General features: G+C 38.5%; 1 protein-coding gene across 3 annotated transcripts in view; it reads left to right on the forward strand.

The window, feature by feature from the left end:
- Positions 1-18,818, forward strand: part of LOC104907877 (DExH-box ATP-dependent RNA helicase DExH14) — a 48,202-nt gene that overhangs the window by 18,959 nt on the left and 10,425 nt on the right. For all 3 annotated transcript variants that reach the window (XR_007274187.2, XM_010696896.4, XM_048644337.2), the window contains exons 21-38: positions 6,973-7,122; positions 7,646-7,858; positions 8,241-8,393; positions 8,689-8,913; positions 8,996-9,097; positions 9,167-9,247; positions 9,348-9,428; positions 10,233-10,436; positions 10,558-10,674; positions 10,760-10,882; positions 11,415-11,504; positions 11,607-11,732; positions 12,365-12,427; positions 13,886-13,974; positions 14,572-14,662; positions 17,653-17,802; positions 17,899-18,090; positions 18,255-18,320. Coding sequence is in view for 2 of the 3 variants with exons in the window: in XM_010696896.4 (XP_010695198.2) it covers positions 6,973-7,122; positions 7,646-7,858; positions 8,241-8,393; positions 8,689-8,913; positions 8,996-9,097; positions 9,167-9,247; positions 9,348-9,428; positions 10,233-10,436; positions 10,558-10,674; positions 10,760-10,882; positions 11,415-11,504; positions 11,607-11,732; positions 12,365-12,427; positions 13,886-13,974; positions 14,572-14,662; positions 17,653-17,802; positions 17,899-18,090; positions 18,255-18,320 (2,316 nt within the window). In the remaining variant the exon portion in view is untranslated. The remainder of the gene's footprint in view (positions 1-6,972; positions 7,123-7,645; positions 7,859-8,240; positions 8,394-8,688; positions 8,914-8,995; positions 9,098-9,166; positions 9,248-9,347; positions 9,429-10,232; positions 10,437-10,557; positions 10,675-10,759; positions 10,883-11,414; positions 11,505-11,606; positions 11,733-12,364; positions 12,428-13,885; positions 13,975-14,571; positions 14,663-17,652; positions 17,803-17,898; positions 18,091-18,254; positions 18,321-18,818) is intronic.

An 18,818-nucleotide genomic window follows, 5' to 3' on the forward strand; every position in this document is an offset into this window, starting at 1 on the left:
CATGAATAACTCGGATCAAAACCCCTTCTAGCATCCAAAACCTCATTATTCTTGAAATAGCGAGCTTTAAGTATTCTATGGAGTAACAAGCTAGGATCTTCATACAATCTCCAACATTGTTTTGCTAGCATGGCTTGGTTAAACAGCTTCAAATCCCGGAAACCCATGCCCCCCATTGATTTCGGCAAACATAACGACTCCCATTTGTGCCGGTGCATTTTTCTCTCCGAACCATTCGAACCCCACCAAAACCTTGCAAGTAGTGCATGAATCTCCGTAATTAATCCATCAGGAATACAAAAAATGCTCATGACATAAGTCGGAATCGCTTGGGCTACGGCTTTAATCAACACTTCTTTCCCCGGCCTAGACAACAACTTTTCCTTCCACCCAGTTAATTTTTTCCAGATCCGCTCCTTCAGAAACGCAAACACCGCCTTCTTTGACCCACCGCCTTCTTTGACCGGCCAATAATCGTTGGTAACACCAAGTATTTTTCATGCTTCTCCACGGCTCTAACCCCAAGGGTAGTAATAATCTCCCTTCGCCTCTCCTCAGACACCTTTTTGCTAAAAACCACTTCCGTCTTACTTAAATTAACCTTTTGACCGGACGCTCTCTCATATATACTGATGATATCAGCAATCTTAGAGCATTCCTGCAGATTAGCTCGTGCCAACAAAATACTGTCATCCGCGAAAAAGAGATGAGATATACTCGGGGCCTGCTTACAAATTTTTACACCATGAATTGACTTTTCCCTTTCAGCTTTTGTGAGCAACATTGAAAAAACATCAGCACAAAGTAAAAATAAGTAAGGAGAGATCGGATCACCTTGTCGAAGCCCTCTCCATGGGATAATTTGACCCACCACTTGGTTATTCAGCTTAAAAGAAAAAGATACACTCTGAATGCAGTTCATTATTTTTTGGATCTAAGGCACCGCAAAACCAAATTTTACCATCACATGGTCCAGAAAACTCCACTCCACCCTATCATAGGCCTTTGTCATGTCAAGTTTCAATGCCACCGTTCCGTCCCTACCATCCCCCTTTCTCTTCATATAATGAAAGATCTCAAACGCAATAAGAGCATTATCTGTAATCAAACGCCATGGAACGAAAGCGCTTTGATTAATAGATATCAATTGTCCCATACACTGTTTTAACTTATTCGCCAACGTTTTGGACACAATTTTATATAAGACATTACACAAACTAATGGGACGGAACTCTGTCATCCGCTTCGGATCTGCGCACTTAGGAATGAGAACAATGCAAGTTTTATTGGCCTCTGAAATATCAGCTTCTCCTCGCCACCATTTCTGCACAAAACATATAACATCTGGACCAACAATATGCCAAAATTTCTGGAAAATAAAGCATGCATTCCATCCATCCCCGGAGCCTTATTAGGGTGCATCTGAAATAATGCAACCCTGACTTCCTCCCCACTCGGTTCGGTCAGCAGCTCCCTGTTCATCTCCTCCGTTACCTTCGTCTCAATACCTGCCGTGGCTGCCTCAAAGTCGCAAGGGTTGTCTGTAGCAAACAACGTCTCAAAATAATTAGTAATAACCCCTTCGAGCTCCTCTTTCGACTTCATCCAAACGCCTTCATCAGAAAATAATCCTTTGATCGTATTATTTTTTCGCCTTTGGCTCGCTTTATGGTGGAAATAAGATGTATTTCTATCGCCATCAAGTAATTCATTAGTGCCGGCCCTTAAGTGCCATTAGGATTCCTTAAGTCTGTACAACTCATCTAGAGCATTAGTAACCTGGTGCATTCGTTCAATGATCCGCCCATCAGGAGTTTTCTCTTGTAAATTGTGTAAGTCACGTTCAGCTGCAAGAATCCGCTTCTGGATATCCCCGAATGTGACCCGCGCCCAGCACGCTAAAGAGTTAGCCACTCCGGATACCCGTGAATGAATATCATCACCCACATTTTCCTTCCAAGCATTACCCACAACCTTTTCACATTCATCATTCGACAGCCAAAGAGATTCAAACTGAAACAATTTTCCTTTTCTATGTCGCGTCTTATCTCTCCCAAACTTCAGTAAAATCCGTGCATGGTCAGATTTGTATATTGGAAAATGTATCACCTCCGAAAATTGAAACATCGTGCACCATGAATTATTTGCCATGTATTTGTCCAACCTTTCCTTCACAACCGTTTCAACCGAGTTTCCCCTTTGCCATGTGAAAATATTCCCCTTGAAACCCAAATCCACCATACCACAGTCATCAATCGCACTCCTAAAAGCATCCATCGCGCGTTCCCCTCTAATCGCTCCACCATATTTTTCGTGTAAGCCTGTAATTTCGTTAAAATCGCCAAACAGCACAGTAGGAATATTAGCATTACCACACAGCGCATCAAAGCCCATGTGTGACATTTGTGTGCCGCCTCCGCCCACCCGTACACACCAACAACACGCCTCATTACCACATCATGCTCATCACAAATATCCGCTTCAATATGGTGAGCGGAAAAAGATCTAATAATCACGTTAAGATCATGCCACCACAACCCCATTCCTCCCGATAAACCCACACTACCAAAACACAACCCCTTATCGAACCCACATCGTCGTCTAACATCCTCTAACTTTTGCTTATCAATCATGGTTTCCATCAGAAAAACTAAACTCGGCCTATCTCTCCAGCACCAGTCCCGGAGAGTATTAACTGTACAAGGGTTGCCAAGCCCTTGACAGTTCCAACTTAATATTTTCATTGCTCTTCGCGGGGCTGGATTTGACCAACCTCCGCTACTGTCAAAGAGCCATAACTCTCGTCCATATCAACATATTCCTCCAACACCGGATCCCGACATACACGCTTCCCCATGCCCCCTGCCTCATCAGCCTTAACTAGCTCATTCCCAGCACAATCCTTCCGTTTCTCCCTCCTTGGTCCAATCTGCTCCACATGTAATACCTCCTCCACCTTCCTACTTACCCTACGAACCTTCTTTACCTTGTGTGACTTAGTGGACGATGTACAGCCCATCGAAAAGGTCCACAAAGGTTTTGATAGATCTTGGCCAGCATCCATCAAACTTCCATCCCCCTTACCTATACACACCTCCACTCCATCCCCTGGCATACAGCTCCGACCCCTCTCCTCCACATTCGTTTCTATCACCCCCTCATTTTGTCCACCCACAGTTACATTATCATGATTGCCCACCCCTTTATCGTCTCATTATACGAATCCTCCATACCCTCACGCCCAGTATCCCCATCACCTTCAGCGCCCTTCTCGTGTGCACAATTCAGTAACTTGGATATCACTTTTGTCTTAGGCGAGCCATTTGATGACGAGACCTCATGCGCTCCTTTACACACAAATAACCGCTTCTGCCCCTTCAGAAGCAACTCAGTATCCACCAGATATTGCGACCGCCCCCTTCGTGGCGTTGCCTTCAACCACAGCCCCCATCCCAACTCCTTCTCTCCTTCGTTCTCCGTAGCTTCTTGACAATCTTTCTCATGGTGACCCATCCTCCCACACATAAAGCAAAAGAAAGGTAGTCGTTCGTATTTAAATTCAATAGTCACCACATTATTGTTCTTATTTTTGATTTTTTGAAACCTACGTAGAGGCTTATGGACATCAACAAGGACACGAACCCTACAGAATTTTTCCAGCCCTAACTCGTCGTTTTCGATCTCCAGTATTGTCCCCATAGAAGACGCTATGGTGTTAATATCCTCAGGTGAACGACAATTAAAAGGCAGATTATGTATACGTACCCAGAACGGCGAAAACGAAAGCGATACATCGGCAGGTTGCTCATTACCCGTAACTTCATTCAATAGCAAAAGCTGTTGGTCAAAACACCAAGGACGTCCAGCCAAAACTTTGTCTTTGTCCCGCCAATGGAAAAATTGAAAGACAAATAAATTCAATTCAATAGCTTTAATGACAACTTTCTGCTGTACACCCCAAGATTGAATCATCGTACGCTTAAAGGCTTTTATATTAAAAGCCTTACTAGTCAATAGTTTTCCAACCAATCGTAATGAGAGTTTGTCATCCATCTCAGGGGAAACATCATTCCCAAGATCAATAATCGAACTTTCATCATCAGTGATTTTGAGTTTAGTGCAGCGATCAATTAATTCTTCCGCCATAGATAGCGAAAGATAAACCCTAGCAAGGGGGTTCGGCCTTTTTTCGCAAGGGAGAGAACTTTCCTATCTTTCAAGGGAGTAGATCCAAACAGTTTCTCACTATTTAAATGGGACTTATTTTTCACCACTTGCTAGTAATATGGAAGGACTATACCTCCGGTGCTTATATTTCACTCTGTTAAACGCACTGAGCCACTGACAGTATGGAAGAACTGATATCTGTGTTACCTTCTCTTCTAATATATCTTTTGAGCATCTCTTCCATATTAAGTACGTAAAACTAACATTATGTAGGATGTAAAGATATTTGTGAAAATCACTGGTCTTGATAAGCTCAAAGACATGGACATCAGTATAACATACATTTTGGGAGTTGTCCATGGGAATCTCATAATATGCAGGGGAGGAGGCCTTCATATATTTTCTTAGTTTTTTGTGGAAGGAATTAGGGATTTATGAGCTGAAGGGGTCATTTCCCAGAGTGAAACTGAAAGGGGGAGTGCTGCTACCTTTACTATTGAAGGTGATAGTGGTTAGTTGGAATATCAAGGATTAGGCTTTGGGTGTTTGAGAGAAGAGCATGCCAGATACCCTTTTTACTTTCAAGACTTTCTCCTGATGATGTTTTCCTCTGGAAAACTAAGCTTGGTCCTCTTGATATATCTTATGTTATCAGGGTTTCTAGTTTTTAAGGGGTGTTCTTAAAACTTGGATACAGTCGGAACAGTTGTGGAGATGATTTGAGGCTGTTGTGGCCTCTTATCTTTGTAAGCTCAAAAACCTTTATAATGCAGTTGAGATGCGATGATGCAGCCAAGATTCAATACCATGGTTTGAGGACTGGGGATACCTATCTGTTGGCGGAGGGGTTTAAGGGGTGTTATTATCTAAGTTGCTAGAGCTACTGGTAAAATTTTGGCTCTTAGAGCATTTTCTTTTTGTCCTTGTTAGCTTTTTGCACCAGGTAAGGCATGTATGTCCTCAAGTAATGATCCATTATCTAAGATACTAGAGGCTAGAGCTGCTGGTAAGATGTAGAGCTCTCAAAGCTTTTTATTTGTCATTGTTAGCTTTTTGCACCATGTAAGGGTAATTCATGAATTTTCTCAACTAATGTCGATCTCAATGTGGTCCTCATCTATGGTTCTATGATGATCTGGAAAATTGAGGTATCTATGTTCTTTGCTGGCCCATTCGTGGAAGTCTTGATGTTTCCCAGCTAACTTCTAAGAAGAGATCGGGCAGGTCTAGGTAAAAATAAATTATGAGGGGTTTTGGCTCTCACGACTGTGATTGCTTATTGATGATGAACAATACACTTTATGTAACTCTTAAGTAGGACCATTGTTTTTGTGTTGATGATTGGTTTAGACAGTTTCCACATATGGTGTAACTGTATAAGTCTAGGCAGTGCAATTTGTATTTAACGTTTGATATTTGCTTTTTTTATATTATTACATTGAGTCTACTCGGCTTTTTTTTGGATATCTTCTTTCCGTTTAGAGAAAATGCAGGTTACTTGTTATTAACTAAGGATAAAGCTTTGGATTGGTGGGCTAGAGTGAGGTGGAGTGTTGATAGAGCCTTAGGGTTACAAGTTATTTGAAGTTCATGAAAGATATGCTTATTGTTCAGAATAAAGAGGTCTTGGGAGATATCAACGCCTTGAAAGACACCATTGGAGACATTGCCTATTAAAGCCTGAAAAGACCGCATTGGTGGCATTGAAAAATAGGGCTTGTACTCGCTGAGCTGTAGAGGAAAGTCATTACAATGAGAAATCCTCTAGAGCATTTAAGCCTTAAGGAAGAAGGAGCATGAATCAACAATGAGAGGGAAATGAGCTAAGGAGGGGGAAATCTATTCTGGACTCTTCATTAAGGGGGTAATCATGGAGAAGGAGTTTCATCAAGGAATCGGAAGGCAATATCAGTTGTTGTGGTTAAAGAATAAGAAACTATTGTGAAGGAGACCATATATCTCTATCACAGTACGTAGATCAGCAATGGTGCTGATGGGAAATTTGTTCATGGCAAGGCAGTTTATTGAGACAAAAAAAAGCACTCAACTTTCAAGTTTAGGTAAGTGCTAAGTGTACCTTGTTTATAAGTTGAAGCTACTCAGCAACAGGCATTTCTCTTCCAGTCATGTCGAATCAAATACATCAGACTATAGCAATTAGAAAACTAAGGGATTGACGCTGTTGTATACATGATTTTTTAAGTCTTTCTTGTATGTCTTTTTGGGGTCAGTTCTTATATTAATGATTTAGGGATGTAGGAAGAACTTCATGCAAGAGGTGCAAGAGAGATTTTGTAAAAAGTTGTTGCCAGAAAAGAAGTGGTTAAATATTTACTTATTTCTTTTTGTTTGTTTTAGCTTGGGGACAACAGGTCTCTCAAGTAGAACTAGTCTACTTGAGAACACTGTAACTAGGAAGATCAATGTGCTTAGCTCCTCTTTAGGTTATGTGGTTAGATTGGTATGATAGAAATTACGGAGAACTTTGAGGAATAAAGTAGTATACTATGTGTCTATATGGCGATTCTTTGAGCTTGAATTGGTGCTTATATGGTATAATGTATCGGATTATTAGCATGGCTAGCATGCTGCTTTATATATAGTGTTATACTACTATGTTTTGTATAAGAGGACCCACTGTCATCTTTATCTTCGTTTTGTATACTGCTTTCCTTGTTGATAAATTTATTTTCTTGTCAAAAAGAAACTTGAGAATTCATGATGAAAAGAAAATAACTAATGGCTTTGTTTCTAGTTAGGTTTATCTTATTTCTCATGTGCATGATCCCTATCATCTTTTGGCAGTTCATTCGTTCCTTGAAGGATAACCTGAATGCTGAGGTCGCTTTGGGTACTGTCACGAATGTGAAAGAAGCTTGTGCTTGGCTTGGTTATACCTATCTATTCATAAGGATGAAGATGAATCCTTTGGCTTATGGAATTGGATGGGATGAGGTATCAATTTTGAACCGTTCATTTCTATCTGGTTCTAAGTTTTGGGACTGAGTTGTAGCTGGATTTCTGCATGTGTGAAGTAGTAGAATTATCTTTGGCAGAGTAATGGAGCCGTTTACCATGAATTTAATATGTCTATGGAACTTTTCAGTTAGTACCTGTAAACTTTATGCATTCCTGTTCCACCTTATTATGACTGAAAGGCATCTGCTGTTACTATTCTGTTTTTTGTTGTTACTTTTCTGGTTTATCCATTTCATTGAGCTGTGTGGCACTTGATTTGCTTTTCCTCTTATTTTTTTTTTTTCAAGCCAACAAGTGATTACCTTTATTGGGAAGGACACAATCCGTTTGATTACATGTGTTTGCCACTAAATGAGTTTTATAGTAGAGTCTAACTTGCATGTCTTTGCCACCTATTGCTTGCTTGGCTTTTTATTCCGGGCTCAGAAATAAAATCTAAGTTCTGCTCGATTAGTTTATTTAGGATCTTTCATGTATTCTGGTTTATTTGTATTAACAGGTGGTTGCGGACCCGTCTTTGGGTTTGAAACAAAGAGCTTTTATAACAGATGCTGCTCGTTCCCTCGATAAAGCGAAGATGATGCGTTTTGATGAGAAAAGTGGCAATTTTTACTGTACCGAGCTTGGTCGTATTGCTAGCCATTTTTATATCCAATATTCCAGCGTGGAAACTTATAATGAAATGTTAAGACGGCATATGAGTGATAGTGAGGTAACTTGTCATGTTAATGTATCCCTATATTATTGAGTTGATAGACTGATAATTCACTCATCTGCTTCACTCCATTACTAAAAAAAGGTTTAACGATCTAGGGGGGAAAAGAAGATTCCAAATTTGTTGAGTTTGCTACTGCTTTGCGAGTTGTTGGGGGGGGGGGGTTTCAATCTTAGATTTCACGCATTTAAGACATTTCTCACTCATAAGCCACCCAGAATTTGTTTACAGAGGCATTAGTCCTTGGTGCTCTTTTGATTGGTAGAGATTGGAATGGAACGGTACTGTTTATGAAATATTTTGCATCAGGATCCGCTGAATATGATTCTGTTTTATTCTTTTTATTGGCTCACTATTTCTTCTGTTCTACTGTTTGTAGGTTATTGATATGGTTGCTCATTCTTCTGAATTCGAAAACATTGTTGTTAGAGAAGAGGAACAAATGGAATTAGAAGCTTTAGCTCGTGAATGCCCATTAGAAATCAAAGGTGGTCCCTCCAGTAAACATGGGAAAATTTCTATTCTCATTCAGGTACATTTGGTCTCTGTGAACTTATAAAACCTCTCTGTTATATCATGGCTGTCGTGCTTTGCCTTTTATGCTATCTACGCCTCTTTTCATCCACTAAAAGTCTATTATTTCTCTTCTATTGGCGTATTGTTGACCATTGACCAGTGATAGAGTATTAATAGATAGTAGTTGTCTTTCTTAAAACCTGGGATTTTCAACTATGACAATATTTTTGAAATGGAGTGACTAGTTTACATTTTGTGAATTCAATGATTATTAAGAATATGGCATATTATGTTCATGTCTTCCTTTGCAGTTATATATATCACGAGGATATATAGAGGCATTTTCATTGATCTCTGATGCTGCTTATATAAGTGCAAGTTTGGCTCGTATTATGCGTGCTTTGTTTGAGATTTGTTTGCGGAGAGGATGGTCTGAAATGTCAGCTTTCATGTTAGAATACTGCAAGGCTGTTGACCGTCAAATCTGGCCCCACCAGCATCCACTCAGACAATTTGACAAGGATATCTCCTTAGAGGTTTTCTGTGTGTTTTACTGCTTTTCTACAGTTTAATTGTTGTAAATTAATGGTTGATAAACAGTGGTGCTGTGTATTTTAGATATTGAGGAAGCTCGAAGATCGAGGGGCTGATCTGGATCGCCTATATGATATGGAGGAGAAGGATATTGGAGCTCTTATTCGTTTTGCTCCTGGAGGGAAGGTAGTTTTTTGTCAAGTTGTACGAAGTCTCTCATGTTGCTAGGAACTTTAATTTTCTCTGGATTTGCAGACAGTGAAGCAATATCTTGCTTTATTTCCAATGGTCCAATTGTCAGCTACTGTCAGTCCTATCACGAGAACTGTTCTAAAGGTGATTTCTGTTCATCACAAGGGCACCTTTTAATGGCAGATTGCTTCTGGATAAAACCTTCTAATGGCAGTTCTGAACCTGTTGTTGTATCCATCGCCAGGTTGATTTGCTTATATCCCCTGATTTCATATGGAAGGATCGCTTCCACGGTGCTGCTCAGAGGTGGTGGATACTTGTTGAGGTGTCATGCTTGCTTCAAGTTCCTGATTTGTTCAATTATTTAGTTCATTTAAGTAGAAAATCACCAAACAATTTTCATATCAGGGGAAAGTTTCATTTAATTGTTTTGGCAAGAACTTGTGTCATCTTTATCCTTTGCCTTTTCATCCGTATAATCGTTGTATCTCTGTTTACTTTATTCCCTTTTTTACCCTAAATGGTTTAACGCCTTCACATGTTTGATGAAATATTGTCTCAGAAAATATTAGCCCATTCACTAATAAGATGACAATATTAGATAGTTTGATGGAATATTGTGTCATAAAATTCCGTTATTGTAAGAGCTTTACAACTATGTGGTTATTTATAAGAGTAGTTTGTAGATGGCACTAAGCATGGGGAAACCATCACAAAATATTGATGTTCCTCTTGCAAAGCAGAGAAAAAATATGTGCAGCTTGCAGATGGCATTAAGTTTGTCCATTCAATATTTAAATTGCTTCAATTGTCTGCGAATTTCTTAACCAACTCATTGTGTTCTATGGTCTTATTTGTTGGATTGCTTTTGCTTCTGAAAGTTATAGATCTGAAAATCCAATAATGGACTGAGACTGCTTATGACTTGTTGTAACTTCATATGTGCCAATTTAGAGTGTGTGCATTAATTGTGCAAGTAAACATTCTTTGTTTGATGATGGTTCATTGTTGGCTTTGAAATATTAAATTTATAACTTCTATCTTGACATTGCATTTAAAACTGAAAATAAATACCATCTTTAGCTGACAATCTGTATTTCTCACTTATTGAGGATCTTGTTTTAAACAGGATTCTGAAAATGACCACATATATCACTCGGAGCTCTTCACACTTTCGAAGAAAGCTGCAAGAGGAGAGCCTCAAAAGCTCTCTTTTACTGTGCCGATATTCGAACCACATCCGCCACAGTACTATATTCGCGCTGTTTCTGATTCTTGGCTGCAATCTGAATCTTTTTACACAATATCTCTTCACAATCTGGCGTTACCTGATGTATACTAAATCTTTTACTTTTTTCTTTTTGATTTTTTTTCCGCTGCCTCCAATTGGCTGCATCAACTGTTTTGCCTTCTCTAGGGGAAATCACTTTCTTTTTCTTCTTCTACTTATCCAGGCTCACACTTCCCACACTGAATTGCTTGATTTGAAGCCTCTACCAATAACTTCACTTGGTAACCCGACGTATGAATCCTTGTACAACTTTTCACACTTCAATCCAATTCAGACACAGGTCTGCATCTTGTCTATTGTTTCATAATGTGGTGTAAAATTTTTCAGTGATGCTAGTCAAGTGATACCTTTGTGGTGTTTCACAGGCTTTTCACGTCCTGTATCACACAGACAACAGTGTTCTCTTAGGAGCTCCAACAGGAAGTGGAAAAACTATATCAGCTGAGCTTGCAATGTTCCGCCTTTTCAATACTCAGCCTGATATGAAGGTTAGGTTTTGGATCTGTTTTTCGATCACATTCACTGAATTCTCTCTCATATCTAATTTGAGAGGTCTTCTCAAAGCTGTTTTAAAGCTTAATGTAATCAGTTGTCATGTCATACAAGATTACTGTACAATATAGATTTTATTTAATTATTCTAGCAAGAGAGTGACATATATTTTGTTCTGGGCTCTTACTTTTCTATACTCTCGGTTCTTCCATTACTATGTGTGTATGACTACATTTGTGTATCCCTAGATTCCTTGTATATATATTCTCTTGTGCAGCACTCGAAATGTTTTAAATAGTGATTTGTCATTCCTTCTCTTGTTTGTATTTGCATAGTCCGTGTCATCTTCAATCGTGTCTTCGAGTCAGTTGTGTATCAGCTAAAGTGAAAATTGTGGTAAACTTTTTTGAGTGTGCCTTGGCGCAAAGTTGGCTTTATGATTAACATGGAGAAAGGTTTACATGACTTTCTGGTAGGTTTCTGTTGTCAGCCTAGCATCTCTAACATTTCGTGTTTGTATCCATGCAGGTTATCTATATTGCACCCTTGAAGGCCCTTGTCCGAGAAAGAATGAATGACTGGAGAAGAGGGCTTGTCACTCAGCTGGGGAAATCCATGGTTCTGCTCTTCATACTTTCTGTCCAGTTGCTTTGAAGAGAGGATTTGGTTGGTTGTTTCTTATGTGTGTTGAATGGCTTTTGAAACGATGTGTCTGATCAGGTTGAAATGACTGGTGATTATACTCCAGACTTAATGGCCCTTCTATCAGCAGACATCATCATTTCCACTCCTGAGAAGTGGGATGGAATCAGCCGTAACTGGCACACTCGAAGCTATGTTAAAAAGGTTAAGTCATTTCACACTTTTCTTTATGGTTTATTATAATTAACATCTCTTCTGTGCTTCCCTTTTCTCTCCGATTGATTGTCTAAGATACAATGTAAATATGTATCGGAAATAAATGTTCATGTGCTGTGTGGATTAACTTTCTCATTGCTTTCAATTATTATACTTAGAACCATTAAAACTTGTTTGGGCTTCGCTATTTCACCTGATAAACCATTATCTGAATTTCTCCGAACTGATTAGCCCTTATAAAATATCTGAACCTGTCTTTTGTGTGGATTGAACCTGGTTATCCCTTATCTGACTTTAGAAACCTATTTTTTTAAGGTCGAATAAACAAAGCCTTACCCCCAGTCTGTCTAGTGTCACTTCTTTCCTTGCTACTGTCATTCCCTTCCTCTGTCTCACTTGTTGTCAAGGATCTAGATTGGCAAGTTTTCACAGTTTCACACTCATAAGAGCTGGTATTGCATAAGACTGATGTATGGTGAGATTGGATCAAAATCTTATAGGATATGGGATGACTTCTATGAATGAATTATGTAGGACTTTATGCACAGTAAGATTTGATAGATATGTCTTTTATTCTTTTATTTTCTTTGTTTCAAAATGTTCCATTACTTGATATGTAGGTAGGGCTTATGATTTTGGATGAGGTTCACCTTCTTGGAGCTGATCGTGGACCAATTCTTGAGGTAATGATTTGGGTATGGTTGATATATGTCACCAATGCATGTATGATGTCACTTGTAAGTTCCAATGTCTCTCAACTTGTTAATGACATGTTCATATTAGGTGATAATGGAAAAGTGAACGTATAGGTCTATGATCCAACAGTTGAGAAACCATTATTAGAGTAATGTACAGTGAGGAAAAGAAAAAGTGGAATGGGAAATGATAACCTTCGGCCAGATAAGTTACATTTGAATATCTATATACCTTTTAGTTCGACCCAAATATTTTGACAAAGATTAAGATTATTAGATTCAGCCTGCAGGTCCCCTAGATTTAGAAAGCACGCTTCGTAATATAACCCTCTGCTCACCGATGTCAATCAGGCATACTTGAGACGTGAGACCGAAGGTGCAACTACAAGGTGCATCCAAGAGGCTCCCTATCCCTGCCTCTTCATTCTTCATCTTATTTGTTTGGTTCCTTTCTCCCCCTCATCTCTTGTGCCCTCTATCAACACTACTTGAATCTAACTGAAAAATTAGTTTACTTTTGTAATATATGAATTTTAAATTAGATACAAGGCTTTGTTAAATTAGTGAGCAACATGTGTGGCTGTGCTCCTTCGCCTCACACCTTGTGCCTCAGCATCAGAACCTGCTGCTGATTCGAGCACCTCATAATGTTCAAAACAAAGAAAGGAAGGCTCGACAGTGCCACCAAAGTACCATAGGAGTTGGGAAGAAGTTTTACAAGGGTTTTAAATCCATATAAATGTAAGTCATCAAGGTGTGAGCTGGAATTCGGGAAAGGAACTTAAGTAAAAGGCAGGTAACAAAACTTAAGAGCAAACTAATTGCCTCATTGAGTGTATATTTCGAAGAGAAGAACAAATACATATACCTGACATTACAAAGGGAATCCCCTCCTCCCAACAGTGCTGCTAAGAAGTTTATCATGTCATTCTTGCTCGTCCCCCCATACAAGGATCTTGGTCTTAGGGAGATCGAACCCTAGCCTCCTTAATAGGAACATTAGGACTGGAAGTTTTATATGAATTTCAAACAATTTATTGCATCCTTTGTATGCATGGACTAGGAACTGCATTGCAAAGGAAAAGGTCTTAATTACAGCTTGGCCTGTTAAAACCACCTAGGTTAGAATCTCTCAACACAACTGAAGGGATGCAAATTGAACCCTGTTCATGACGATAGTACTACGACATACTAACTCCGCTATGTTGGTTTTTCTTACTCTCTTGCTTGAGCAAATTGTCTCTGGGTTTGCTGCAAGGACTTCACTCCTGAATCTGAAGCTAAACTCTGCTGGTTAAACTGTTGAGAATCAGATATATCACTTGCTTTTCTGTTGTTACTTCATATCTAGTTAGTCATTTTTGATCTGCTTCATCTGATGTTCTGTCATGCAATTCATTATCTATCATTTCTTTGACTTGCTAATGTCAGATTGTGCCCTTTTAGGTCATTGTTTCGAGGATGAGATATATATCATCACAAACAGAACGTTCAGTTCGATTTGTGGGTCTGTCAACAGCTTTAGCAAATGCTGGGTATGGAATTATGTCCTTCAGTAACTTTTTGCTCTTTTCCTTTTGTGCCTGACAATGCCTTTGTGTGGCAACTGTAGTTGTTGAGTGATTGTCTGATTGCCGTTGTTCTTAGTAGTATTGCAGCATAAATTGTAATGAAACCGATTAGCTTATGTAGGAAAAAGGGAGCAGGGAGGGAACCTCATTTTACTTTGACAAATGAGGTAGCGAGTTTGACACCAGAGTCTGTATAACTGAAATATCTGAAAGAACATTTTTTTTTCTATTGGCCATACTTGTCCTGGTGGCTGGTGGTGAGGCTTCAATGACTTGTGTTGTTGGATCAGCATAAAATATGCTTTTATAGCCTACTGTATCAAGAAGTTGATAGTACGTTTAATACATATGAGTGAAAGCTTCTGTGACTAATGAAAATATTATGACTCCAACCTTAATGTGACTCTAATGAAGAAGTGTTGTGGCTCCAACCTTAAAAAAATAATTTATTTTTATTTTTATGATTCTCTAAATAAATATCTCTGGACCTTGTATGAGATTGTATAATATGATTTGATTATTTTCATGAGGAGCTTTTCCCGTTGTTTCTCTGACTTGTAGAAATTTGGCTGACTGGCTGGGGGTCGGTGAAATTGGACTCTACAATTTCAAGCCTAGTGTGCGACCTGTACCACTTGAAGTGCATATTCAGGTCAGTGAAGTAGTTTAATTATAATGTCGGTTTAGCATTTGATCATGAAGATAGTGATGTTTACAAAAGTGCCTAAGCTTAATATAGTTCTATTCCTCATTCTATTTCCTCATTGAGAATATCGGGAGTTTAAACCTTCGATCTCCTCAATCTGCTCCATGTGCTATGCTAAAAGCCTGTTGCATTGTTACTGTATTTTGGAGAACTTCGGTTCCTCCTTATCTTTTAACTTATTAAACTTTTCTTCATCTTATAAAAGCAGTCTATTTGTCCTGCCTTTTCTGATATACTCATCTAACAGTTCTGCCACCCCAATGTCCATGAATCGAAAACCTAACGAACAGGAAAAATAAAGAAAGATAGAAGGAACATCTCTAAAAAAGTGGTAAGCATCTATAAAAATATGCAGCTGGATGCTTGATTTGGTGACTTGTTCCAAGGGGAAAAGAAAGCAAAGATCATCTTGGATAAGTATCTGGTTTCTTGACCAATTATATTATTACATATACTTCAAAGGGGGCAACTTGTGATCTGGTCTGAAAATAGGGAGGAATGATGCATATATCTCATGTTAACTTCCAACTTTGGCTCTTGTCTCACTCATTATAGTGGTTAATAACATGGCACATGCATTAAACTAGCGTGCGTTTGATCTTAGTCTTGCTCAGTCTGTTGGAAATTTACACTTAAGGACTGGGTCTGGGTCTGGGTCTGGGTCTGGCCTCATGGGCTTTTATCTTCATGTGACTTGGTAGATTTGTTTGTAAGGTCAAGCTTCTGTATAATATTAATGTAATGAAGGGATGTACGAGAAACACCAAGGGAGTGTCACCCGTGTACAAAAGGAAGGCTAAGGATATAATAGCTCATGCCTTTGAGCTATTACGATTCATGAAGCCATTTATCAAAAATTAAGAAATGTCAAGTATCAAGCAGAAGTGCAGAACCTAATAGTTGACTCCAACTATACAAAATCCTAAAAAAAAGGAAACTTTTAACGTTGACAAGCGGTGGCATTTCACAAAAAATTTGTTTTCTCTTTCTTCCAGTACGCTGCTGGATTAGCAACAGAACCATCTTCCAGACTAAGGTTTACCCCGCTCATCAAGCTCAAGGCTAATGGTAATTGATAAGTGCCAAAGAAAAAGAACCCAAGAACAAAAGAATAGAAGAGGATTAACAGACTCTTCCTCCTTCCGAGGTGAACTACAAGCTACAACAGCTTGCAATGACATCCACCTTAGAAAAAACGCAAGCTTTAGGAGAAGCTTTTGTCCTCCATCAATAGCAAGGTAGATCAGGGAAACATTGCTCTCAAATAAAATGCCAAAACCCTTGACTGAGCTAGACAACTCGTGTCAGGTCTCCAGACCATTCTTTCATCCTGGTCCAAATCATCTTCTTCAACAGGTTGACGTTTCAAAAGCCTCGAGAAGAAATCTTCTTGCTAATTATTAGGAAGTCTTGGAAAATTAACATTCTAATACTATATGAACTTCTTTGGGGAGCATTTGGATCACAAAGTTGAGGGTTCAATTATGTTTGAATACATCAAACCCATACTTAATGTTTGATTCAAGCAATATACCAAAACTGACTTGGTTCACATTTAAGAATCAAGGAATGAGTTTGAATTCAAAAGGGATGAAGTGAAAGGTGGTGGAGGAATGAGGAACGGAGGAGAAGGGGGAGAAAGACGGAAGCTGGCAGGGAGGAAGGGCGGAATAGGAAGACATGGGGGAAGAGATGGGATCTGGTTGGTGAAGATGATGAAGGAGGTGCTAGGAAAGAGGAAGATGAAATATTGGGAGAGAGAGAGAGAGAGAGAGAAATGGGAGTTCGAGCCAGACCGTACAAGGCAAAAACATGCTGGAAACACAATTATGAGATTTCCTCTTCAAGAAAATGTCTTTGTGGTGTAATGCTATGGGTGTATCTCCGAGCTAGGGTAGGAGTTTCATTAGGGCCAGCTGGGGCCTGGCCCCTAAAAAACCCAAATAAAATGTGATCCACGGATGAAAGATGGCCCCAAAATTTGCAAAGCCAATTGAGATTAGTAGACTGAGTAACATAGGTTATAGGACTATAGGAGTAAGGAAAAAAGAATAAGTTATAAAGCTCCGTATACTCTGACACACCTACAAGAAGGCATATTCTCTATTCATCACTATCACACTGCAAATATGACACATTTGCAACAAAGACCTTATTGTTATTTTTCTTTTTTTATTTATCTAATAATTTTCTTCTTAATCTTGCCCTTTTTGAATAATATTATTAACAGAGTATCTAGCAGGAATTGATGTTACCTGATCCTAAAAGAATCAAAATTTTAACTTAAGAAATCCGAACATGGAGTATAGTAAATTTAATCATATTTACTCTTCATTTTTAGTATTTGTAAATTAATATAAACGTAAATTGTTTAATGTTTATTGTGTTCTTTTGTATAATAATTGGTTAAATAAGTAATACCCCCTGTGTTTCTATGTTTTGGATATCTATTAAAGTATGATTATTTGAGGATTAAAATGGGTCTTATAATGTGGTCTAAGAGAGGGAAAAGTAGGGTAGGCAATATAGAAAAATATATTACAAAAAAAATAAAGTGAAAATGATTAGGAAATACGGTTGGGAGTATGTTATTATTAGAATCAATATAATTTTATATAATCAAATATTTAAATTTTCTTGACCCCCAAAAGAAATTTCTTCAAGATCCACCTCTTAGTGTGGTCTGTATGCAATTTTCTTGGTAATTTTGTCTGTATCCAAATAAAAGAATAGAGTTGCACATGTACTTAATTTCTTTTTATTGCAAACCTTATGCGATATGTCATATTATATGTATGTTCACATGTTTTAGTTTTTTTGGTAATTGATCTTTTAGTTGCTTGATACCTTTCCACTTTACGAGATTATTGTTAGAATACGAGTATTGTAAGAGGATTGTTAGAGGTGACTGGCTATCTGCTGCTTCTCATAAATAGGGATACCCTGGGAAGTTCTATTGTCCAAGGATGAATAGCATGAATAAACCTGCATATGCTGCTATCTGTTCACATTCACCTACAAAACCAGTTCTTATATTTGTTTCATCCCGGCGACAAACAAGGCTAACAGCTTTGGACCTAATTCAGGTATGGAGTATGCTCAAACAGGTCCTTTTTTTTCCAATTTCTCCTTGTTCTGAGTGTATGGCTGCTTATATATTCCTAATTAATTTTGTAACTTAGTATGCCGCATCTGATGAGCATCCGAGGAAGTTCCTGAGTATTTCTGAAGAAGAGTTGCAGATGATTCTTTCCCAGATCACAGATCAGAACCTGAGGCATACCTTGCAGTTTGGTATTGGTTTGCACCATGCTGGATTGAATGACAAGGATCGATCTGCAGTTGAAGAATTGTTTGGAAACAACAAAATTCAGGTCTGTAAGCTCAAAAGCTTTATTTCATGTGTTGCGAAATTCTGGTATACTTGTTTCGACATGGAACTCATCCACCTTGCTTTCTCTTTCTATGGTTACCTTGTAGCTTTTCTGAGTTCCATAATGGAGATTTCTATGATTATTGAGTTTAAACATTTTGATAGGTATTGGTGTCAACTAGCACGTTGGCCTGGGGTGTGAACCTTCCTGCACATCTTGTTATTATCAAGGTTAGAAGATAATTTTTTACATTTGCAATCGTATTGTTCGTAGAACTGCCATTACTATTGCAGGAGGGTGTGAGGATAACGTAGAGTTATTCTAAATGATAGATTGTCATATATGATGTTATTGTTCTAATAGAAGTCTAGTACTGGGAGATATGATTAAAGCTAATAGGATAGAATTAGGAGATATAGCTTATCTATTATACAACTAGGAGTCTAGTTGGATATACATTAGGAGTTAGTGTTTAGTAAGATTTTCTAACCTTGTAGTATAAGTACCTGATTGATTAATGAGAAAAGGAGTGACCAATATTGATATTGGCGTTCCCGTTTATGATTATTATTTCCCTCTTCCAAACTTAACAGTTAGGCTGCTGTACACAATCTCGCTATGAAGTATATAAGTCCTATCGTTATCGTTTACATTTCCTTTTAATTTTGTAAGTAACTGACATCTGGGGTATTGAGTATTTGCCGGCCTCTTAATTTCTTGGGAGCCTA

This window comes from Beta vulgaris, chromosome 5 (genome assembly GCF_026745355.1).
Source record: "Beta vulgaris subsp. vulgaris cultivar EL10 chromosome 5, EL10.2, whole genome shotgun sequence".
Taxonomy (NCBI): domain Eukaryota; kingdom Viridiplantae; phylum Streptophyta; class Magnoliopsida; order Caryophyllales; family Amaranthaceae; genus Beta; species Beta vulgaris.